At 42.9% G+C, this 23,005-nt stretch overlaps 1 protein-coding gene across 2 annotated transcripts in view; it reads left to right on the forward strand.

Annotated features, from left to right (window-relative positions):
* EFNA5 (ephrin A5) overlaps positions 1–5,002 on the forward strand; it is a 277,728-nt gene extending 272,726 nt beyond the window's left edge. For both annotated transcript variants that reach the window (XM_077139015.1, XM_077139016.1), the window contains one exon: positions 4,615–5,002. In XM_077139015.1, the coding sequence (XP_076995130.1) occupies positions 4,615–4,736 (122 nt within the window). In that variant the 3' untranslated portion in view covers positions 4,737–5,002. The remainder of the gene's footprint in view (positions 1–4,614) is intronic.
* Positions 5,003–23,005: the final 18,003 nt, after the last annotated feature.

The following is a 23,005-nucleotide window of genomic DNA, read 5'->3' on the forward strand; positions in this document are numbered from 1 at the left end:
AAAATCCGCAAAAGCAGTTAAACTGACTTTTAATTATGCAGCCGTCATGTTGATGGGGCAAGTCCTATGTTAACAGGCAATGCTCAAAGCTCAGTTTGAGTGCTTTGGAATTGAATATTTACACAGCATCATACTATGCATAATGTAAACCTTGAAACTGTTCATTCGGTTCTAAATTCAGTCTTTGTAATACAACTAGATTGATGGAGAGGGGCTGGCAGCCCTGTGTTCACTGCTCATTGAGGAACGTGCCTCCATGCTCCTGTACATTCCTCTTTCTGTGGCTTCCTTTCCTCACCCCACCTGCTGGAGGTCATCAGTGCTCTCCTTACCTGGCTTCCCTGGACCATCTCAAAGCTTAAGGGAAATAAATATATCTCTCCTTCACAGAAAGATTAAAGAGCCCTTAAAGAGCCCACTTGAGTAAACAGAGTTTTGGAGTTTGGGGGGGGGGGTTATTTATTTATTTTTTTGGTCTATTTGCAGAACTTCTCTTTCTCTGGTCCCAGACATTACAGAGTTTTGAGGTCCACTTTACCCTCCAAGTATTGTTACTGGGACAGCATAGTCAGTGAGCCTTAGGGAAACTTACCCTGAGTAAATGCAGTGGCCCAGGACAAACAACAGCTTTCACATTGTAACTGACAGCGACAGAGTCAGGTTTTTCCCTCAGCAATCTGATGTTTCTAAGGCAGGCATCTCACCCGGAGTGCAATTGAGAGGTGTGTGCAGTAAGCACTAGGGGGCCTAGTGGCTCCCCAGGGGTCAGTTAGCTGCTCTAGAAAGTTGCCAGGAGTGAGTGCTGACATGGAGACATTTTAAATGTGTCCTGAAAATCCGGCAGCATTGCTGTGGTTTACCAAGGTACAGTCCCCTCGCGAGCTCAAGGATTGGGCGGTCACAGGCTTCATGAATTTGTTAGGGTCTTTTTAAAGACTGTATAGTTTACACTCTTCCTTTTCTGACTGAGGAGACATGCTCCAAGCCACAGCTGGAGGGGGACAGAGCCAGATTTAATATTCAGATCTCTGAATGACCTTTCCAACCTTAGCATAAAAGTAGGATCCTCCGACCATAATTAGAGGTACAGATGTTTACAAAGAGGATTTTACTCTGTTGGCTTTGTTATTAAGTCAAGCGTAGAATGACTGGCAGAGTGAGGTGTGTGCACCAAAGTTACCCTAGAATGTGATTGTTCAACATAGGTTATATAGAATGTGGGCGTGTCTTTCTAATCATCTTTTTTTTTCCAGGTATACGTCATTGCCTGTCTAGCAATAGGCTGCTTAGAAACGTAACAGATTTCATGTTTCTCTCTAGGAATGGAGAGGCACACTGAAAGCTATTCTGGCATTAGGAAAATTACCACTGAATCCAACGAACAATAAAATGCAAGATATTAAGAGGCTTTCATATATGAGCTTATTTCATTGTCTTTTGGAAAATGGGCTCTTTATCCTTGAGCATTTAAATTGCAAGTAGACACAAAACCTATGCACCTGTAACTAATGAAGTTACAAAAGTTCAGCAGAATGTAATTGCGTGTGCATGTGTGTGTTAGGAGCCTTGCATATATGCTAGAACAGCTCCTTGAGCTAGTCATGACTGTATCTGAGGGCTTGCTGGGTAGCATCTCCACTTAAAAGGTAGAACAAAGTTGCGCTCCAAATCCCTGGAATTAGGAATATAATACCAAATTTGAGTACCTCCCGTTATTCCTTAAAACTTCAGTCAGACCTGTACCTCTCTTCACCATTGTATTGAGCTGTTGAGTGAATTAATATTCACCTCTATCCAGCTCTGGGTACAGACCCAGACTTCGTGAATCCAGCAAGCCTGAAAGGATTCCACTGCATGCTCTCGGCAATGTGTACTAATTCACCTGTCTTTGGAATGTATTTGTCTTTTTTGTTTGCTTGCACACTCTGCCTGCCAGTTTCCTATCATCAGGGATACAGGATGATCTCAGGGCAGACATATGCCATATAATATGTTCCAGAATATTGCTGGTGTTCTCTCAGTTAACCATTGAGTCTCCCATATTGTAGAATCCCGTAGCCAGAATGCAAGACTTTATTTGGCTCCCGAAGAGGAACATTTTCCTCTTCCAAGCTATGTTCACGGTTACAAGTGTTAGAAGTTCTTTCATATGTAGGTGTAATTTCCATTGGGATAGACTGTGCTTACAAATTCCTCCTTAAAATTCTGAAATTGCTCAGATTTGCACAAAACGACAGCCAATTCCTCATTTTGTTCTCACGGGCCATGAAATCTGGCAACATTGAGACCCTGTTTTAATCAGAGGATGCTTTTTAGACTCCTGAGTGAGGGCCAGCACATTGCAGGATGAAGGAAGAACTGTGATGCCCTAATCAGATGGATTTTCCCCTTTGGGACAAGACAAGTTATATTCATTGGTTGCTTAGAAAGGGGCTAATTCCAAAGACTGCCTGTGAGTAGAAATCTGAAAGGTACATTTAGCCTCATGTAGCCCTTCAATTAAAGATGTGTTTTCTCTTAATGAGCTCCTTGCAAGGTGACTTCACTGTGTGCTCTGCTGGATGGGTCCAGCCTGGATGGCCTGTGCGGTGCACCCAGAAGGGACCAGGAGCTGAAGGGCCCTTCCTGCTCACACTAAGCACACCGAGTGTTACTTGGGTACCTCGAGGCAGTATGCATCCAAACCAATCAAGGAAAAGGATTGGGTGATATGTTATTAACAATAAGGTGGAAAAAACCCCAATCACTGTTGTAATTTCAGGTATATAAAATATAAGTGGTGTTTCAAAATGAACTCTGGAATCCTTCAGGGTTTATGGTTCTTTCACAATTAAGCCTGAAGCACTACTCCGTTGTTCAGATTGATAACATATTGGTGCTCTGAAGAAAGTGATTTGGATTTTAATTTCAGGGCTATTATGGGCATTTATGTCCATCTCCTGTTAACTACAGATTTAATAGATTTGCTAGGCTGAAGAAGAGCAGAGAAGAGGAGGGCCCAGAGGATCTGAATGCATTGGGCAGAGCCTTTATGTTTTCCTCTGCGTCCGTTTGTCTCCCCATTCTTGCTTCCTAACCCTCTCTCGTCTCCTAAGCCAAAAACCACCCCATGAGATTTTGCTAAGATCCAGAATAAAGGGAACAAATTTGACAAAGGGGTGCAGTAGCTTCTTGGTGAGGATGGGCTCCAATGATTAGAGCACTCCAAAGCAGAAGACTCAGTAATGAGAAGGCATGTTTCTTAGTTCCTGTTAAACAGGGACATCCCAAATGAGCATATTCAAAGCAGGGGCCAGTCTTTGAGCCTAGAAAGTGATCACTTTAGAACAAGTATCAGAAGTGTGACTCTACCCAGTGAAGTAAAACTTTCTTAACGTGTCATGTGTGAAGTGGAAGTATAAATGAGTTTATCGTATGGATAATCCATTCAGGGTTTCAAGATGCGTCATTCAGGGGTGTGTGAGGGATTATCCTTTGGGGTCTGCATCGCTGATGACCACTAGAATATTCACTAGGTACCTTGCCTCTGACTGCCCAATGAGCAAATCTAGGATGAAAACTGCTAAGCTTCTCTCGTAAGTTCACTTGATACTGAAATAAATTTCCATAGAGCCCCACTGCTGACCCAAGAGCATGTAGCTCAGACATCTCTCAGTCTAAAAGCAGTAGTGAGGCTGGGGGAAGGAACAAAGACAGACATCACTAGGGGAGAGCATGGCTCAGAGACAAGCCTTCAGTCTATCTTAGGGTACTAATTGCTGCACATTTCCAGTTTTCATGTTGAGCCTGTTAATCACGCAGATCAGGAAGGCTATCCAAAGGCAGAAGCAGTCTCATAGAACACTTTATAGCTAAATAAAAGAAGCTTAGCTCACTTAATCCATTTTATTTAGAGGTAAATTTGCATTCCTGCTGATAATTTATGTGCCAAGCTTCAGCCTGATAAAAATAAAAATAGTCAAGTTCAAGTAATTTAATTCTGGAGATACAGGGCTTGTAATGGAAACAATGCCATAATTGATTCCTAATTGTAAGCAAACTGGTGGGCACCGGTTTATTGAGGTTTACTGGGCATTATGTATAGTTTATTTAAAATGCTATTGTTTTGGCATTGAATTTTTCATATTTGAAAATTCATCTGGGCATCCAACAACCAGGCATTCAGCACTAATCCCATGAAACCACTGAAATGAGGAAGTTGGGCAGCCCATCCGGTTAACCACTAATACGCCAATATAACTGCCTCTTTTCCCCAAACACACTGCTTGTTTCCCTTGGCATCTTAGGTTTAAGATCTAAAGTGTGTGCAAGGTGTGTCTGACTGCTTGGAAACCAAAATAGCTCATCCGCCAAAGGTTAGAGTGTATGCACATTTTTTTTTGCCCTAATTTTTTAAGGCAAGTCCTAATATTGCTGAGAAAGTCCAATTTTCTCTGCCTCTCCTTTGTTTGCTGTAAATAATGAGTGATTACGCAGACATGAAAGTCAATGGTGGCACAAGGTTCATTACCCTACTTTGCAGAGGGGGGTGAGGTCTGTGAACAGCAGGTTGCTGCAAGAGAGTTATTAAGGATGTGAAATCTCATTGGAATGTGTGCTTTTCTATTTGAACAGATGACACCGTCCATGAGTCAGCCGAGCCATCCCGCGGCGAGAACGCGGCACAGACACCAAGGATACCCAGCCGCCTTTTGGCAATCCTACTGTTCCTCCTGGCGATGATTTTGACATTATAGCACAGTCCCCTCCCGTCACCTGTCACAGAGAACATCAGGGTCTTGGAACACCAGAGATCCACCTAACTGCTCATCCTAAGAAGGGACTTGTTATTGGTTTTCGGCAGATGTCAGATTTTTGTTTTCTTTCTTTCAGCCTGACTTCGAAAGCAACAAACTTGGTGGGGAGGTGGGGGGGGACGAGTTGCTGCTCCCTTGCCCCAGCCCTTGCCCATGACTTCTCTCACCCCTTCCAAATTAAATGGACTCCAGATGAAAATGCCAAATTGTCGTAGTGACACCAGTGGTTCGTCAGCTCCTGTGCATTCTCCTCTAAGAGCTCCCCTCCGTCAGTGCCCTGTGTCAGCGCTGTGTGCACAGGGAAGGATGGTGGCAGATGCAGCTGGTGATGGCTGGGCCCGGGAGCCTTTTCCTCTCCTATACAATATTTATGCCTTCTCATTCAGGGCTGTAAGATGATCACGCAGGGCATCATGTCACCATGTCAGGTCCAGAGGGGAGGTATTAAGAATAGATATAATATTACACCATTTCCTCGAGGAGTGTATAAATGAACAGGCTTCTAAAAGGTTGAGACACTGGTTTTTTAATATGACTGTCTTAAAGCATTCTTGACAGCAAAACTTGTGCTCCATCAAAGAAGCCTTTTTTTTTTTTTTTTTTTTTTTAGGAGGCAGGTCCTGTGCAGGAATATTAGCACAGAGTAAGTGTGAAAAGAAGAAACAACTCTATGGTGGGTGGGGGTGTGTATGTGTGTGAGTGCCTCTGTTCTTTTTGGTGACCGGGCAGTGTACCCCAGGTCTCCCCCCCCCCTTTGGAATACAGATTACCATGGTGCTACAACTTTCTTTTTTTTTCTCTCTCTTTTTTTAAGAAACTCGAAGAGGCATTTTTATGAATAAAGTGACCTTCCCCGAGGCTGACAAGCCAGGGTTGATGAGTACATAGTGGAATAGCTTTGGAAACTCCTCTGGGGACAATACGTACCAGGGACAGGATGTCAGTGGCCAGAGGAGATGAGATTTGGCTTTCCTGGAGCATCAGTGTGCTGTGGCCTTCCCCCGACTCCCACCCCAGAACCCACGTTTTGCTCCCTTCTGCACCCCTGCGGGGGTGGGGGGCCGGCCTAGAAGCCCCCCTCTCACCAGGAGAGTCGTCAGCACGACTTGGGAGAGAAAGCTAAAGGGAAATTTGGAACCCGAATTCCAAAGTTGGGAATTAAAAAAACTGCAAGGATTGGTCTCTAGATTCTTTCCCTCTCTGACACAGCCTGAAGCGTAGGGGAACATGTGTTTATCTGTGGGGGATAAACAAGATGGAGTCCCAAAGACTTTAACAAAATATTTTTTTAAAAATCCACTAGAATAGAAAATACATTATTTAGATATACTTTATGCTGAGAGTGAGTATATATGCTTGTCCTATTTAAACTTGTGAGGAAAAACTGGTATCCCTTGATACATTTAGAAATATGAGGGGCTATCGTGTTTCATTACGGGGTGGGGCAGGAGGAGGAGAAATGCGGGATGACTCTGTTCAGGGAATGGCCAATAGGGGGCGTTTCCACGTGATTCCCGGGCAATGCCGGCCTTGGGGCTTCTACTGGCCGGGCTGGCCTAAACCTCGAACTCCTAAGCCCGGCTGGGAGTAGCGTCAGACCAATGGAAGAGCCATGTAGCCTTCTCTGCTACCGCACGACATGTCAATGGAAACCATGCCTTTCAAAACGCACAAAAAAGGTGAATGCGATGATCATGCAAAATGCGAAAGAAATGAAAGCATTCCAGCAAAATAAGGACTTTTCTATATATTTGTTTTTTTTTAAATGTCTGTGAAAAAAAAAAGAGGTCCTCTTACGGACAGACTTCATGAATGGGAATTTGCTTAGAATTATGAGTCGTTCTGAATTAGAAAAACATGTGAAGGAAAGGCAGCTGTAAGCCTACTGCACCCTAGAGAGTTGTACACATACTGCAACCTAATCTGGGCTTACCTGATCCCTTTGGAGAGGATGTTAACTGCTGGTTCTGTTCTCACTTGGAACCAGGTGAGTGGAGTTGCCAGTCTCCCAGAGAGAATCAATCCAATAATCCCAGACCCGAGGTTCTTGGAGTGGCCGAGTCTTATCACAGAGGGCAGCCACCATTTCACTGAAACAAAAGTTTGCACAGCATTCCATTTTTTTCCCCCCTTTAACCATTTATATGCCCAGTACTATGGGTAGCACATGGTAATACTTCTTTCTGTTAATAGTCACAGGCTCCTTGGACCAGCAGGATTTGGATGGGGGGCGAAAAAGACACTTTCTAAAATGGATCAACAGTCAGAACCAAAATAATACTGCATGTTCTCTAACTTACGCGAGGAAAACAAATGATCCTGTAATGATTCCAGTTAGCTGTCACTACATGAGCAGTGCTAACTTCATTTTAGAAATGGTGACTTCTGTGGTTGTTTAGCATTATTCTCTAGCAAATGATGAAGCAATTCCTCATGGCCCTCTCTGCCATTGTCTTTCATTTTTTCACCGTGAAATTAGATCTCTTTACTTCACCATTGTGCCCCTGCAAATTAGGTAAAAAATAAAAAAAAAAAAAATAGTGACACTACCCACGCCAGCAGACAGTGCTCCTCTACCTGTAAGGAACACAATGTAGGTGCCACACGTGCTGCTGAGCTTTGAGTAATACGACTGGCAGCGTTTTTTTTTCTCGTCCAAAAAGTGCTGGTAGCTTTTTTTTTTTCTTCTGGTGTCGTTACAACCCTCTGGGGAAGCTTAGGAAGATGTCGATGCAGTTTTGTAGCAGCTTCTAATTTCAAAACAATTTTAAAGTCTGAAGGGCAGCCACGGCTCCCCCTCAGCCCCAGTTGGTCAAACCCCAGCAAACTTTGCCTCTTGTTGCCAAGGCCTTTGCAACATGAAGCAGGGAAATAAGGATCTGTCTGTTTAGTGGATACTGTGTATCCTGTAATAGACCAGGTAGCAGTTTGTGTTAGTTTAGACTATTGTTTTGTACTGTACTTTCTTGGGTGGCAGAGGAAAGAAAAGTAAAACGTTAAAAAAATAATAATAAAAAAAAACTGCGTTCTTTAAAATTCTGTATTATTAGCAACCTCTGTTGTATATAGTGTTTGATAATAAAGTATTAATTTGATTCTTATGTCTTTTGTAAGTGAGAACAATAGACTTTCAGGATTCAAAACATGCATTGAGGCTTTGAAACATCCAATGTTTATTGAGAAAAGAGTCACAAGTGGCTGAGGCGCTGCTCCCTACACGACTCTCACGTGGTCATAGCTCACGCATTCTCAAGACTCTTGTCATCTTGGGACCTGGAACATGACTTTTATGATCAATATTTTGTCCTCAGTGTTTTCGAGGTCTGATGTTGGAACCCTGTGGGATTTGTTTTTTTTGTTTGTTTGTTTTTGTTTTTTGTTTTTGTTTTTTCCGCAGCATGTTGGTTTGAAAAGGTTTAGGGAATTTAGTAATGGTTCTGTACTTGGGTTTGGTTTTCTGTTTGTGGTTGATTTCATGGCCTGTTTCATTATTTCCCTAGGAAGGGTCCTGCCAGCATCGCCCGCAGCCCGCCCGTGAGATTGCTTGCAAATCTGTCAGCTTAGCCATGCTATGGGGGGCTATTTCCCTCTGTCGTTGTAAAAGGATGAGTCACAAAGTACCTGTGGATTTTTAGGGGGTCTCCTGTTCTTTGGTGCCTTAGCAACGACAGCAGGCATTTTTATTAGTTTCCAAAATATTAGAAAAAATAACGTAAGTCCCTCCCTTCCATTCATTGCTCTCAGAGTTGTCACTAGTTTTTATTTTTAAAGCCACCTCCACAACACTCCCCCACCCTGTTTGCTTACTCTCTCGTTTTATTTTATTTTATTTCATTTTTGACCCTTGCCTTCCTCCCACATTTTATTTTCCCTTCCAGCCGTGAATGGGCAGGTCTGTCTCTGGCTTGGCATCACTGAATTTTTTCCCATGCATTTGCCCCAGAGCTGCTTGGAAGTGAGAAAAATCTCCCTACAATGGGCTTGCCCCCATTGTCTGTACAGTTGAATAGCTGCTGGCATGTCGGAGGTTACCCATGAGTCAGAATCCACTTTCCATGCTTACTATTGACACCCCATTGAAGCCACTCATTGTGCGTGCGTATGGGTGTGAAGTTCAGCTCCGTGTGGTCCTGTGCTCATGCTGCCTCGCTTTGCAGTTCCTTTGCACTTTCTCGAGTGCTGTTTTGCAATGCCGACATTATATAAACGTAAAAGAAAATGTAAAACACACAAACACACATACACACACACAGACAAACCCATACGATCTGTATTTGTATATACACGTGTCCGTTCAAGTATACTTAAATAAAAATTAAAGATTTTCATCGTTTTAATGGGATCCCTCCTTCTACTTCTTTGTTCCTTGAATGGCGCCTTTATTTCAGGGGCTACTTGGACTCTGCTGATTTTTCAAAATCTTTGTGGACAGAAAAGATAATACAGCATGCACAAGAGAAGGCCTGGGAAGCTTAAAGAATGCAGGGTTAGAAATGGCTAAGTGTCTTGGCACATTCCAGTGATTCTGACAAGAGAATGGTGACATTGCAGCCTTGTCCCTGCATTTGAGCCCTTGAAATTGGCGCTATGGCAAGCCCTGCATCCTAAAGCTCAGAATTAATTGCAAATTATATTCTTTTCTTCACATAAACTTTTACCCCATCAAGGAAGAAAACAAATACATATTTCATTTTTCTGGAAAACATCTTATATGTCAGAAAGGAATGCGAACAGTATACCAGAACTAACAACCACCTCGGTACAATCACAAACCTCAATTCTCATTATCGACGGAGAATTAGCCTACCATTGTGTGACCTTGGGCAAGTCATGTAATCTTTTAGGCCTCAGTTTCTTTATCTGTAAATGACAGGATTGGATAAGTGATTTATTGGATTCTCTGAGTTTTCTGATTCTGCCCCTGCTGGGCACTGCAAAGCCCATTTTGCATTTGAGTGATGTGAGTGTGTTTTTGTCTTTGATGATGACATTGCTATAAGTATAATTTGAGAATTTCATCTGTAGAGCAGAAAAAGCATCAAATATCTCACATAACAGACACCTAATGCATTTCAAGACTTGGCTTTAATTACACCATGTTAACATTAAACTCACTGAAAGCTTTTTATTATACTTAATTATTTGACAGGGCACTAAACACTAATTAGAACTTACTGTAACCTTTTTTTGCTAATGAAGACTGACAGCTTTATAGAATGAGGAGCAATTTGCATTAAAAAAGTGTACTGGACTTCCTATGTGATATTTTCAAACCAGAGCAGCATTATGTTGTCATTATCATCATCACCATCATCATCAAAAACATTTAAGCAATCATGACATTGTGGTCGATGCCGTATGGAATAAAGGTAATGTTTGCAATTGGTACGTTCAAAGATTACAGCATAAGGCAGACATCACATATAAGCATACCATATTAATAGTTTATAGAGTACAGGAAATATATAAAATTTAAGCATTGATATTATGCATAAATAAGGGTTTAGAGTGATACTCTTTTTTAACAAGTTGAGTGAAAAGTTTGGAATTTTAAGATTAGACAGTTTAGGGTTTGAGAATATAACCTTTAAAAGTAGTCAAAGTGGGTTTGGGCGTTTCTTACGAAATCGGAATTGTAGTGAGTTTAAAAGTGTTGTAGAGTTAAAAAGGGTGGGAAAGTGCATGAAGTAAATTTTCATAGAAGCTAAAAAGGTGACTGAAAAGGAGAAAATCCAAAACAAACTCTAAGTGCCATTGCAACACATGAAGATAGTGGTCCAGAGACCACAGACCTCTAAGGAGATTAGGGAAGATGATTAAAAGGTGATGGTTTCAGTTCCCAGGTTATAGAATAATCAGCTGCTCCTGAAGCCAAAACTTTACATGCGGTTGCAATACATGAAGGGCCTCGAGAGGCAAGGTTACAGAGAGAAACACAGATTAGGGAATCGACTACATCCTCTAAGGGGAAACCAGCCAGGACCAGAGATGAGGCAGTCGGCAATGCAGCATGAACCACGCTTCATTTGTTTGGTAACAAGGAATTTGAAATGCTTTAGGCATCTAAAGAGTCATAGGTAAAAAAAGAGTCACAGGGAAAATTGGGGGAATCTAATTAGATTTCCACGCACTGGGTGAATAAAACAAACATATGTGTATTTGAATCTCTTATCCCAGTGGGTTGTTACACTCTTGTTATAGTAAGTATGTATTCTAGGTGTCATCAAAAAAGTTCAAGATAATTCTTAAAAATTGTTCTTTGGCCACCCTAACAGTTTCTTAGGAATGTTTGCAAAGCGTGGTTTCATGTTCTGCTGATAATATCTCATCTTTCAGGAAAGTATTGGCAAAAATACTGTGAAAACCACTATGATTTTCGCAGTCCCTTTAGAAAACAAGTGCTTCTGAAAGGATTATAAATAACTCATCAGACCAATAGCCTCCCTGCGTTTTGAGTGTGTTACATTCTGCTACATTAGTCAGGTCATTCGGTAGTTAAATATATGTCTGATTATTTTTAAAATGCGTTTGTAAGTGCTGAGGAACCCTGTGAGCAGAAATTGTATGTTCTTTTTAAAATATACAGATGATAAATGAATGCACAAGATGTATATATATATATAGATAGATAGATATGTGGCAGGGATTATATTGGCCAAAGACTCAGTCAAGGACATCATCAAGGGCTTCTTTGGGTTGAGGAAGGAATGATTAGCGAAACCACTCTTTTTCAAAAGCAAAACTTAGCATCTAAATCGAAACAGAAGTATGCTATGCAAATGAGGCTTCCTCTGGCAAAAGCCCTACACGGCACCCGCCCTGCTTTCCAAACAGGATGCAGCCTCTGAGCGCTTCCTAGATGGAATGTCTGCAGCCACCCCTTAGAACTGCGAAGAAGAAAGGGGACTAGAGGCCTCGTGTTCAGCATATCCCAACACAATGACCCTTTTGGCAATTCCCATCAGAGATTGTCACACTCAGTTCCCAAGATCCTCAGTCCGTGCTGAGAGTAAAGCATGACTTCACTGCTTTTCATTAAGAACCACCACCTGCTCCTTTCTTAGTGTCCCATTCGTTCTGCCATCTCACCCCCAGTGATGGCATTAGTTGGGGTCCACCCTGAAGGAAGGTCAACCAGACAATGCCACCCACTTCGAATAAAAAAGAACTTTTAGTTCCTTTTCTTGCCGTCTGCGTTTTGATTCAGAGTTTAGTTCCTAAGCTGTGTTTGTTGCTGTTTGTTGTCATTTGTAACATTAAAGAGGAAAACCTTTTCAGCACGGCACCTTGGAACATAACAGCCCGAGACGACGCTGGCACCAGGGGGATGGTAGAAACATGAGAGAATCTACAATTTGGGGTAAAAGCACTGCTTTGCTGAGGCTGTCAGTTGGAGTTAATTTACTAGAATCCTATCTAGTAGGTGGGTCCCAGAGTCAATAATGCACTTTGAAATATCCTGGATTTTAGTCATGATTATTCAAGCAAGGACTTCATGTCACTTGGTAAGACACGGATGCTTGTCAGTTTTGACAAGAACATAAAGGGAGGGACAAAAAAAATCTCGGAGAGAGATTACAATGGGAAAACAGAACGCAATATTTTGCATGCTGTTTTGTTCACAAGTGCCAGGTGCTCCCATGAACTTCACATACCATTTGAGATGTGGGTAGCCAAAGTCATTTTCTTTCCTTCACAGCCATGAAACAAGGCACTAAAATAAGAGAAAGAACACGTTTCTTCCCACACTGATCTTGGGAAAGATATTGTATCAACACCCTGGGATCCTGTTTTTTTTCAGTCAGAGCTTATTCTTTGGGTCCCCCCAAAAATGAGTAGCATAGCAAAGTGTGGAACATGCAACCCATGCAACTTCTCTGAAATTTGTGCTCTGCTTTACTACATCTGGACATATTTTCTGCAGTAGACAGAACCAGATCTGTCTTTTTTTTTTTTTTTTTACTCCTTAAGACTGTGCCAAGCCAGAAAGCTGACTCCATTTATTTCTCCTGCAGGGAGCCAGCATGTTCCTTCTCCTGGAAGATGCAGGTACTTAAAATAGTAATAGGCTTTGTGGTTCATAGAGAGTATTTCACCCCAAGATCTTAAAGGCATAAAGAATAAAACAGAAACTAATGGCTCTTTCCAACAAGCTTGGGAAGAATTAACTGAAAAGGAGGATTGTCATCATTCTTCCCTGGAGAAACAGAGAGAAGAAAGCTACTTAACTCAGGTAGCCCAGGGAAAGATGGAGAGTCAAGTTGATCCGGGGATTTGGATCGAGACCCCCCCAGTCTGTTACTCTTCATTCCTAAGAGCTTGATTAAGAGCTTCGGCTGAAGCAAAAACCAGTGACGTGTTTATCCCCTTCTTTAGGAAGTTTCAAATGCAGTGTAATTGGAAGATTGGCACTAGACAGCTTCCCAGCTATTTCCTGTCTGTGAGCCAATGGTTTCACCATAAAAGTGGACTTTGCAAATGAAACTTTCTTCTATAATTTCCCAAGGTGTCTCCAATCTTTTGTACATATACAAACTAATCAGTGAGAACTAGGAAGAATTAAAGGGACTGTTTCATATTGTCACTTGTTTCAGCAGTTCTCTCCCTACCCCTCATGCACACACGCAGTCTTTTACCTTTTCTCTCATTTTACGTATTCACGGCACATTTTTCCCCCTTGGCCTTGTCTGTGCTAAGCAGTGTGGTATTTGAAAGGAGACTGAAGGTCACTCTAGACACATTTAAACATGAGTCTGATAACACCTAAAGTTCCAGACAACGGCCAGAAGGACTCATGCCAGGTGAGTGGCAAGCCACACACCGTGGGGTCCCTGTATCTGATCACAGGATAGGGACTTTCCCAAAGCCCAAGCCATAGGCGGAAAACCATCTGCTCTGACAGGCAGCATCGATTGCCATCTTGCACCCTTGCTGTCTTTCCCCCAGCTCAGCTGGCATCCCCCCTCCAGCAGGGCCAGGCAAGCCCCCGAGTGCCCCGACTTCCCAGGGCAGGGCGGAGCTATCGTTACACCGAGCTGTGGCTCGCAGAGCCAGCTGGCTGGGTCTGAGCCTGTGCTGCTGGCGACAGTACTCGGCATCTGCGACTTCAGAGGTCTGGCCAGTCCGCGCCCTTGTTGCCACAGAGATGACAAAACTCATGTTGGTTTGGGACTTCCTCAAATTCACTCACGCGGTTTACCTTAGTCTGGGCTGGACGCTGGGGCAAATTGCAAACCTTTGATTTACTCCTACTTGAGGTTTTGAGGTTAGCACGAATTAGAGCGTCCTGCATTCTGTGTGGGTCCTGTCCTTCCCTGGCCCCTGTCAGTGCTCAACAAGGCCAGTTAATCCCCTAGGTAAGTGACAGCTCTGCCCCCTGTAACTGGCATGGAATCAATTTTCAAACTTGATTTGAGGAGTGAGGGAGAATCAAGAATTCAGTGCTAGCTAGTGGATTCATTAGCAAGCTGAATCCGTTTCAGCTGGAATCTGTTTGGCTGGCCTCATCTCTTAGTTCTTCCTTTTTTTCTTCCTTTATCTTCGATCCTGCCCACGAGACTTGGTACCTACTCCGTCGACCGAGGACACAGCTCCTTCCCAAAGCTGCTCGCCGCAGGCACACAGCACCCGCGGCCCTGTCCCCCACTTCCACAGCTCCGTGGGGAACAGGGAGTAAAATAAAGTGAGCAAGCATTCCGTTTGCATGGAAATTGATCAAAGTTTCCCAGAATGTTGTGGGAAGACAGTAGAGATGTCTTAGAAGGAAGCAAAGGTAATTGTCATCAAGAAATCTAGTTACTGTCCACAGAGGACACATACAGCTTTTTATGTGCACCCCCCAAATATAAGAAAGTGTTCCTCTCAGGGAGTAGGAAAAGAACCTGAGGTTGCCACCTCAAAGGCATATTCATTTTTTTTTAACTGAGGGGGTTAGGAAAAAGGGAGATTGATTCTCCAATCGCAATATTTTCTCTGCCCTCATCAGGTTTATGGATGTTCAGGCAGGAGCAACTGAAAATGGTGACTAAGTGAGTGGGGGCCGCGTCCAGGCAGGAATATACCTTTGTCTGCCACAGCCCTATTCTTGGTGCCACAGGTCTGTGCTGCCCGCTGCAGTCCCAGCCTCTTGGTGCAATTGTCAGCTGGAGGCAACCCCATTGAGAGAGCTCTTTGAAGGGCTGAAGCACAGTGAGACTGCAACTCCAGGAAGTCTGTCTGTGTCCTTGATGTCTGTCTGCAGGAGGGACTCCAGACTTCACTCCAAAGAAATAGGTCCAGGCCCCCTTGACACTAGAATACAAATGTACATTCTTCAAGACAACTCAAAGAAGCTAGTGGGGGGAGTTATTCTGCAGATTCCTATGGAAAGCGACTCCAAGGTATCAGAGAGAAGGGCTGGGGCCACGGCAAGTCTCTCATCCTGAAATGAGGTTTGACCTTCACATCATAGAATACTAACTTGCTGGCACTACCACAATGCCTTGATTCTTATAGATCCGGGGTGGGGCGGTGGGGGGGGGGGGGGGAGAAGAATCTTCTGGAAAGGACAAAGGGAAAGTGAGATATAGCATGTCCTGGAATCCAGACCTCTCTGTAATTCACTGCTGCTGACAAGCAAATGATGGCAAATCACATGCAAACTGCAAGTAACTTCACCCCAAAACTAGCCCCAGGAAAGAATATAATGATTCACTTATGCATTTAACCATAATTTATGGACAACCTACTAGATGCCAGAAACTGTGCTAAGCACTTCAGATATTATTTTTCATAAGAAACTGGCCTCACCAGTCTCCAGCCATTAGGAGGCTGTACACATCCTTTCCAGAGCCTGTCGTATTCACAGTCCTTTCTATGGAAAAGAAAGGAGGCAATCCTTGGAAGCCATGTCCTATACCCTCAATTACATCCTTGGCCACAGCTGACCGGCAGGGAAGCAAGCATGCATTCCAGAGGAGGCCGGTCCGCACACTGGTCAACATCTCTTCTGTAGCCCAGCAAGGAAAAATAGAAAAGAAACTCTGCCAATACTAGTTTTAATAATTACCTTGAACAATTAGTTTATCCCTCTTGAGAGGTGATATAAATAAAATGAACCTGAGAAAACAAAAATCGAATCGAGATGCAGCAAGTATCTTGGTCACATTTCTCCCTGCAAAGTCCTATCTTGGATTGCGCGGTTCCCTTGGGCTGATTTGTTTCCTTTAACCCAGAACCACTTTCTATTTCTAGTCAGTGCAATGCCTGGTCATTATCCAGTTTCTTTCTTTTTTTTTTTTTTCATGAGATTCTAACTCCATTAATTGCATAGATATTCTTAAAATAAGCCCTCATTACTAAGCTAACCTGAGCAAATCACAATTCCTTGCAAGCAAAAAAGTCTATAAAACAAATATGACTTGCTAAGAGGGCTATGAAGGAAGTAGGAAGTACAGCAGGAGTAATAGACAATACTAGAATTTAAAAATCTAATTTCCAATATGTTACAGTACTGAAAAGATTGGCCCTAATTCAAAGGTCTCCACAACTAAGTTGAAACAATTAATTATATAACATGACAAACTTGATTTTCTTGAAGACTCAGACTTTTTTGGGAGCATGGGTCAGATATAAAATAAACCAAGACTAAAACTCCCCACTTATAACCCGTATCAGTTGGCACAGGAAAGAATTACAAAAACAAGTCTCTAATTAGAGAGTCTCTGAGATGTCCGACAAACAATGAGAGGAATGCCAAATACCACCAGGATCAATAGTGGGGAAAAATGACCCACCCTAATCCCATAGGCACAGAGAAGGAGAACTTTCCTCAGCTGGTTCTTTTCTTAGGAACCTGGCACGCTCACCCATTAGCATGTGACATTTCCTAACAAAGTCATATATGCTAGCAGCCAATCTAATACTCGGATTGGTGGTAACTTGTTTCGACTTGGCATCAACTCCTCAGGGAAAGCAGAACTTGCTGAGCAGCTCTGCATGTTACCAGTATTTTCCAGCACCTGTTAGTGGTTATGGAGGGAAGGCATCTCATTATCAAACACAAATGCTGTCAGCAATGGCATGGAGAAATCCTAAATTAGTGCAGGCAAGGGGGCAACAAAACTTATATTGGCATAAATATTTTCTCTCTACAAGCTCATACCATATAAAAATTCCTTTCTAGTGATGAGAATCCTTAAGCTGAAAAGGCAGGAGAGGGAAATAGGCTTCAAGGCATGAATTTGTGGTACAAAACAAAAGATGCCCCCACTGGTTTAAATCGGTGTGCCCTGAATGGGAGGGAGCGGGAGTGAGGTGGCACATTATTCCAATTTCACTTGGCTGCTGAGGGTTTGCTGGGTTCTCTTTCAGTCCTGTGAAAAGCTCTCAGCACTGATGCGAGAGTGCACAGCTTAGATAAACTGGATTAGAAGAAGAGAGAGAGATGGATATAATTCTTTCTTAGACACTAAAAATGGGATGGCTGCCTGCTATAATAAGTCCAAGAAAAGGACCTTGCTTATCTCTGCTCCAACCTGAAGTCAGTAATTATACAGAACACGAGAAGAGAGGTCCCTGTTAACCAAAGCAGGGGGTTTATCCAGCCTTTGTAGGCTCCTGGATAAATCCATTAGCATTGCAGCCTCACGATTTCCCCTCTTGTAGTACAGTGTTTACCTTTATCTTCTGCTTGACACAAAAGCACAATCAAGACACAGCCGAGGAGTACGTGGCTCTTCATTGCCAAAGTGAATGCCTCCCCTGCTTATTTCTCTTCATTATTATTTAGTTTCTGCATTTGTTTTCAGGTTAAAACCAAATAGCATAAAATAGAAAAGCCACCCTGCATTTCCTGGGCTTTGGTCTCATTAGCCAGATTTCCTTAAAACTCTGGTACTTCAGAGAAGTTTTGCCAAGTGGCTAAATGAAATGCACACAATTGCAAAGTGTTATGAATATTTATGATGGTTTAATGATGGGATTTTTTTTTGCATCCATGAATAATAAAGATTTTAACAAGAACAGATAATGAGATGGGGACAAAACAGTGAAGTGGTTAATAGAAGAACTGCTTTGGAGGGACCCCACTGAGAACAGCAGGAGCTGATGGCTCGCCTCCATCTCCACCAGAACCAAGAGCAGAATGGGGCACAGGGTTTAGGCTATTTTCCCCCCTCTTTTAATAGCTATCTTCAGCTAAAATAGGCATTTTATCCATACTTTGTACCTCGTTTCATGATCTCTCCTGGAAGTGAAGGAAGCGGGCGGGTGATGGACAAAATCTTTGTAAAATGACCTTCCACTTGGAACGGCTCTGTTTATTTTCAGCCTTGGGTCTCCAGCAGAATTTTCTGCTTTGCCTGTTCAGAGCCAGCCTCCAATTAAAAAGCACTTGGTGGAGGCTGAAGTTGCTGGAAGCCACTATCCCATAGGCTCCCACCCTCAGTTAGTGGTGGGCCTTCAAGTCCCTTCAGCTGAAAGTTCTAAAAGGTGAAGGATAAAGTTGCCATCATCACAGTATTTTCTTGTACTGAAGGTGAAGACCTGGCTGGTGACCCAGGGAGGCTCTGTTATTTAGCCTTCCCTCCATGTCCTAGTTCCTGGTCTCTCCATAGCCTGCCCTGGGAGCTTTTGCCTTCTCAGGCACAAACCCCAGTGGTGACTCAAAGACAGCCAACGACATAAGGGGTTTAAATCCAGGAGTCCTGGGCTAGCTGCCACCGTTGGCTTAGGTGATTTATTATGCAAGGCAAACTGTCACTGACCCCCTCAGATCCATCCATCCATTAATTCATTCAATCAGTTGATAAATATTTGTTGAGCACCTACTATGTGCCACAGATATTCTCAGCATGCATGCTACATCTGTGAAGAAAGCAGACCATAATCTGCTCTTAGGAATCTTATAGACTAGTAGGTGGAGACAGAATATAAATAAAAAACAAAACAAGTAAATGGTGAATTGTTGGCAAAGTGACCCAGGCAACAAGGAGATAGGACTTCCATGTTTACCTCGCTAGTGTGCTTGCTTTATGCGATAGACTTTAAAAGTCCAGGAAAGTTGCATGGAGATCAAATGATCTTTGCAAAGCCCTTGAGAAGCCTGTATGTGAGGGTGTGTGCCTTTAATAAGACTACCTGAGGAATCCCTTTGTTAAGTACTGGGGATTTGGATTTCCACATGCTACATTTGAAATGCGCCAAAACACATGTGCACTCTTCATATATTAGCCTTGGAATTGAACAACCTTTAATACCAAACCATAATATTCCCTAATATGCCCTTATATAGGGGAGTACACAACTGATACTCTTAAATCTACTGATGCAGATTCAGAGGAAAACAGTTTCTCTCTGGAAACTCATTTAAATGGTAAATTAGGTGTAAGGAAAGAATGTCCCTACGGTTCCTTTACTTCCGCTCCATCTCTGCAGTCCTTACCAGGACCCTCACGCAGCCCGGCACCACTGCCTGCCAATTTTATTAAAGCCTGCTGTGCGGGAATTTCCTTTCTCTGCTTTACTAGCTACCAAGACAACCCCATCAACGTGATTTTTCACACGTTTTCTCTTCCTGTGTTCTGCATCGCGGTGAAATCTCATCTCCCTGACTCACTGCTAAGTGTTTCTCATCTGAAATAAAACTCACTCATAATCTCAAATAAAGTGACAAAAGAGGATGTCACAAAAGGAGGAGACCGAAGTCCTCCTCCCTCCAATCACTCGGACATTAAGCAAAAGCTACATAGGAATTGCCCAGTCAACCAAGACTAACGGAGCGCCACATGTCCGGAGAAAAAGATTAGTCTTGGCGCACAGCGTGCCTCATTCCATAGCACTTCTCCCTTAATAGAGCACATACACTATCTAGATAATAAAATCTGAGGAACCAGTGATAGGAGTTCCATGGAGTAACAAGAATAATAGCAACCTGGAGTCCCACAGGCTGGACTCTGGATAACCTCTCCTGGGAATTTCAGAGAAAGGGGAGCTCGAAAGGAAGGAGGCAGATGAGAGGAATGAAGACAAAGAAGATTCTAATAAAAATGAGAATAAGAAGTGGCTCTGGAAGGAAAGCCTCTGCCCGTGTCACCTTAACACCAGAATAAAACCTCAAAAGACTCTTAGAGGAAATAAAGTCTTCTATTTTTTTTCAGTCTTACAAAGCAAAACACCCAATCACTCCCCAAAGCTGGGATTCACAAAGGTATCTTCTAATTCCAATATTCCAGTGCCCCTAATAATATCTTTGTGTGTCATATCCTGTGATAGCTGATGGGGTGAAGAAATCTTCACAACGTGAAGGCTGAGAGGAGGGATGTGCGTCCTGTTTTTGCTTCTGACCAATGTGTAATGGTTACACTCAGTCCACTGGAAGTCCTTGCACTGTGTCAGGTGCTGTGTGCAACACAGAGCTGGAAGTGAGTGCTACCATCAAGGCTATGGCATCTAAATTCGCAGAGCTGGGAGGAAACCACCTAGTTCAAACAGGGTGCTTGTGTGGTTATGTATGGTCAGGAGACAGATGGAAGGAAGGCTTCTGCCTCCTTGTTCCTTTTATCTTGATTCACGGAAGGAGAGTGGGAAGGGATTTGTGGGATGTCAGGGAAATAAGAGGAATGGAAAATCTACACAATAATGATCTGTAGGGAATATGAGTACCCATCCAGCTGTTCAACTATTTCCATTCACCAGCTATGCACTTAACTCCAATGATGACCTACCGTGGCAGAGGAAGAATTGAGGTCATGGGATGAACAAACATAGACTGACAACCTTTGTAGAAAACGTTACGTAGCTTGAAGTTAATGGATCAAATGAAAATGCACCAGTACCATACTGGTTAACTGGTTCCAACCACATTGAGCTAGTGGCTTCCTTGATCTTAGGCATTTGCTTTGGGGTCTCAAGAGATTGGCCAAGACAAAATGGAAATATGTGATGAAGGGGACAGAAGTTGTGTTTGGCAAGATCAGAGTGACAAACAGCGTATCCCAATCCCCTGAGAGATTGTCTTAGTTGCATCTGAACCTGCTGTCTTTCTAAAAAAATCATGAATGAGATGTGCAAGATCGCTGGGTTTGGAATGAGAGAAGCATGGGTTTGAATCCCATCTAGGCCTTTTACTAATGGGATCATTAGTAAATGGGAATCCTCCACTTCCTCATCCATAAAGGACAGGGAAAGGGGACGCCCTTAGATACACAGATGGTGTAGCCAAGCAACGAGCACGATGATTAGCTCACAGTAAATACTCCACGATAATTGTCAGCAGCAAGAACATTTGAAACATTAGCTAGGAAATATTTGAAGCTAGTAGCTCTTCTCCTTCTTTGTCTTGAAGTGCTTATCTGCTCCTGAGTCTTCTTCCATACCTTTATATATTTTTCTCAATCTGAGATGCAAACATGTAGCTTTCTCAAATTCTCCAAACTCTGACATCTATGTGCTCATTCATCTTACATTTTAACAGTGGAGGAAATGATGAAAATGTTTCTGTCTGACAGAATCAGTAAGGCTCAACAGATGGTATACGTGAGATGCCAGCTTTATCAGAAGAAACCCATTGGGATATAGCCCTGTGCCTTAGTTTCCCAAGACGGGTGAAGCAGTACCACATGCTAGTTGGCTTAAACAACAGAAATTTATTGTCTCTGTTCTAAAGTTAGGCATGCAAATCAAGTGTCAGCAAGGCCATGCTTCCTCCAGAGTCTGGAGGCTTCTGACATTGGTCGACAATCCATGATGCTCCTTGGATTGTGCTATAACTCAATCTCTGCGTCCATCTCTCTGCATCTCTCCCACTGACAAGGTTTAATTTCTCTCTCTGTACAAGGACACTAGCCATTTTGGATTAGGATCCACCCTAATCCAGTTTGGCCTCATCTTATTAGGAACATCTTTAAAGAACCTATTTCCAAATAGGATCACATCCGTGGGACTGGGGATTAGGATTCAAACATATCTTTTTAGAGGAAACAATTCAATCCATCTATAACACTCTCATAAACCAAAGCGGCTTGCTTCCAAATAGTCCTGTGGGAGCCATATACCTACTCCCAGTGTTGCTGCTATGTTTAGCTTACAAATTTACAGTTCTAAGACCATGAAAATGTCCCAGTTAAGGTATCGACACGATGACACTTTCTTTGAAGATTGACCACTCGTGAACTTGGTCTCCTCTGTTAGACAGCATGGCACTTGGTAATGTCTGCTGTTCTTTCTCTCTGGGGTTTCTTTGCTGTAGACCCTGGCTTCCTTGTCTGTGGTTTTTTCCCTAAACTTCTCTGGGTGTTTCTCTCTAAACTTCTCTTAATTTCATCTCTTAGCTCCCTTATGTGTTTTATTGTCTTATAAAGAACTCCAGTAAGAGGATTAAGACTCACCTTGAATGAGGTAGGTCACATCTCAATTGAAATGACCTAATCAAAAGGTCCCACCCACAATAGGTCTACACCACAGGGAGGCATTCAGTTTAAGAACATGATTTTCTGGGGTACATAACAGCTTCAAACTACCACAGCCCCCATTTGGCCTCTAGCTTTCTCCTTCTCTCCTTGGCACCCAACCAATTTTTGAACCACTATTATGTGCCGTGCCTGTCCCTCATGATGTCTTTCTCATCCTCAGAAGAACACTTTAGGAGTGAAGAAACTGAGTGCCAGAAACTTTGGGTCTTCTGCCCAGGGTCTCTTGCCTACCAACCGGTAGAGCTTGAACTTGGACCCAGCTGAAAGTGAAAGAAGTCCAGATGCCACCAGGAGACCCTGGGGAGTCAAACTGGGTTGAGCAAAAAGTCGTGAATTGACTTCTGGAAAGGTCTTAACCGCATGAGAAGAGGCGACAGTAAGATGTAACCAATTGAAGGACTTCAGGGCTGTTAAAGGCACATGCTGCAGATCTGGATGCATCCTCTCCTCGTTCCTTCACGTTGCACTGTCCATGGCTTTCTGTCAGCCTTAACTCTGGTTTTACTCAGAGCTCCCCATTTGACTTCTCATTAACCCTGGTCTGTCAGGGTAAGCACTGACAGGCAAAAGAAAGCAACTGAAAAAGATATTGCCTTAGTTGTTTATCCCTAGATGAGATATAATTCATGCCAAAACACTAAAATATTAAGACACTTTTCTTGACAACTTCCTTTAAACAACAAGAAGAAGTCCTTCTGCCTTTTACACTTTAATGAACTACAATTTTCTTGTATGTGGGGGTTTGCCTACAAGCAGAGA

This window comes from Tamandua tetradactyla, chromosome 21 (genome assembly GCF_023851605.1).
Source record: "Tamandua tetradactyla isolate mTamTet1 chromosome 21, mTamTet1.pri, whole genome shotgun sequence".
In the NCBI taxonomy this organism is placed as follows: domain Eukaryota; kingdom Metazoa; phylum Chordata; class Mammalia; order Pilosa; family Myrmecophagidae; genus Tamandua; species Tamandua tetradactyla.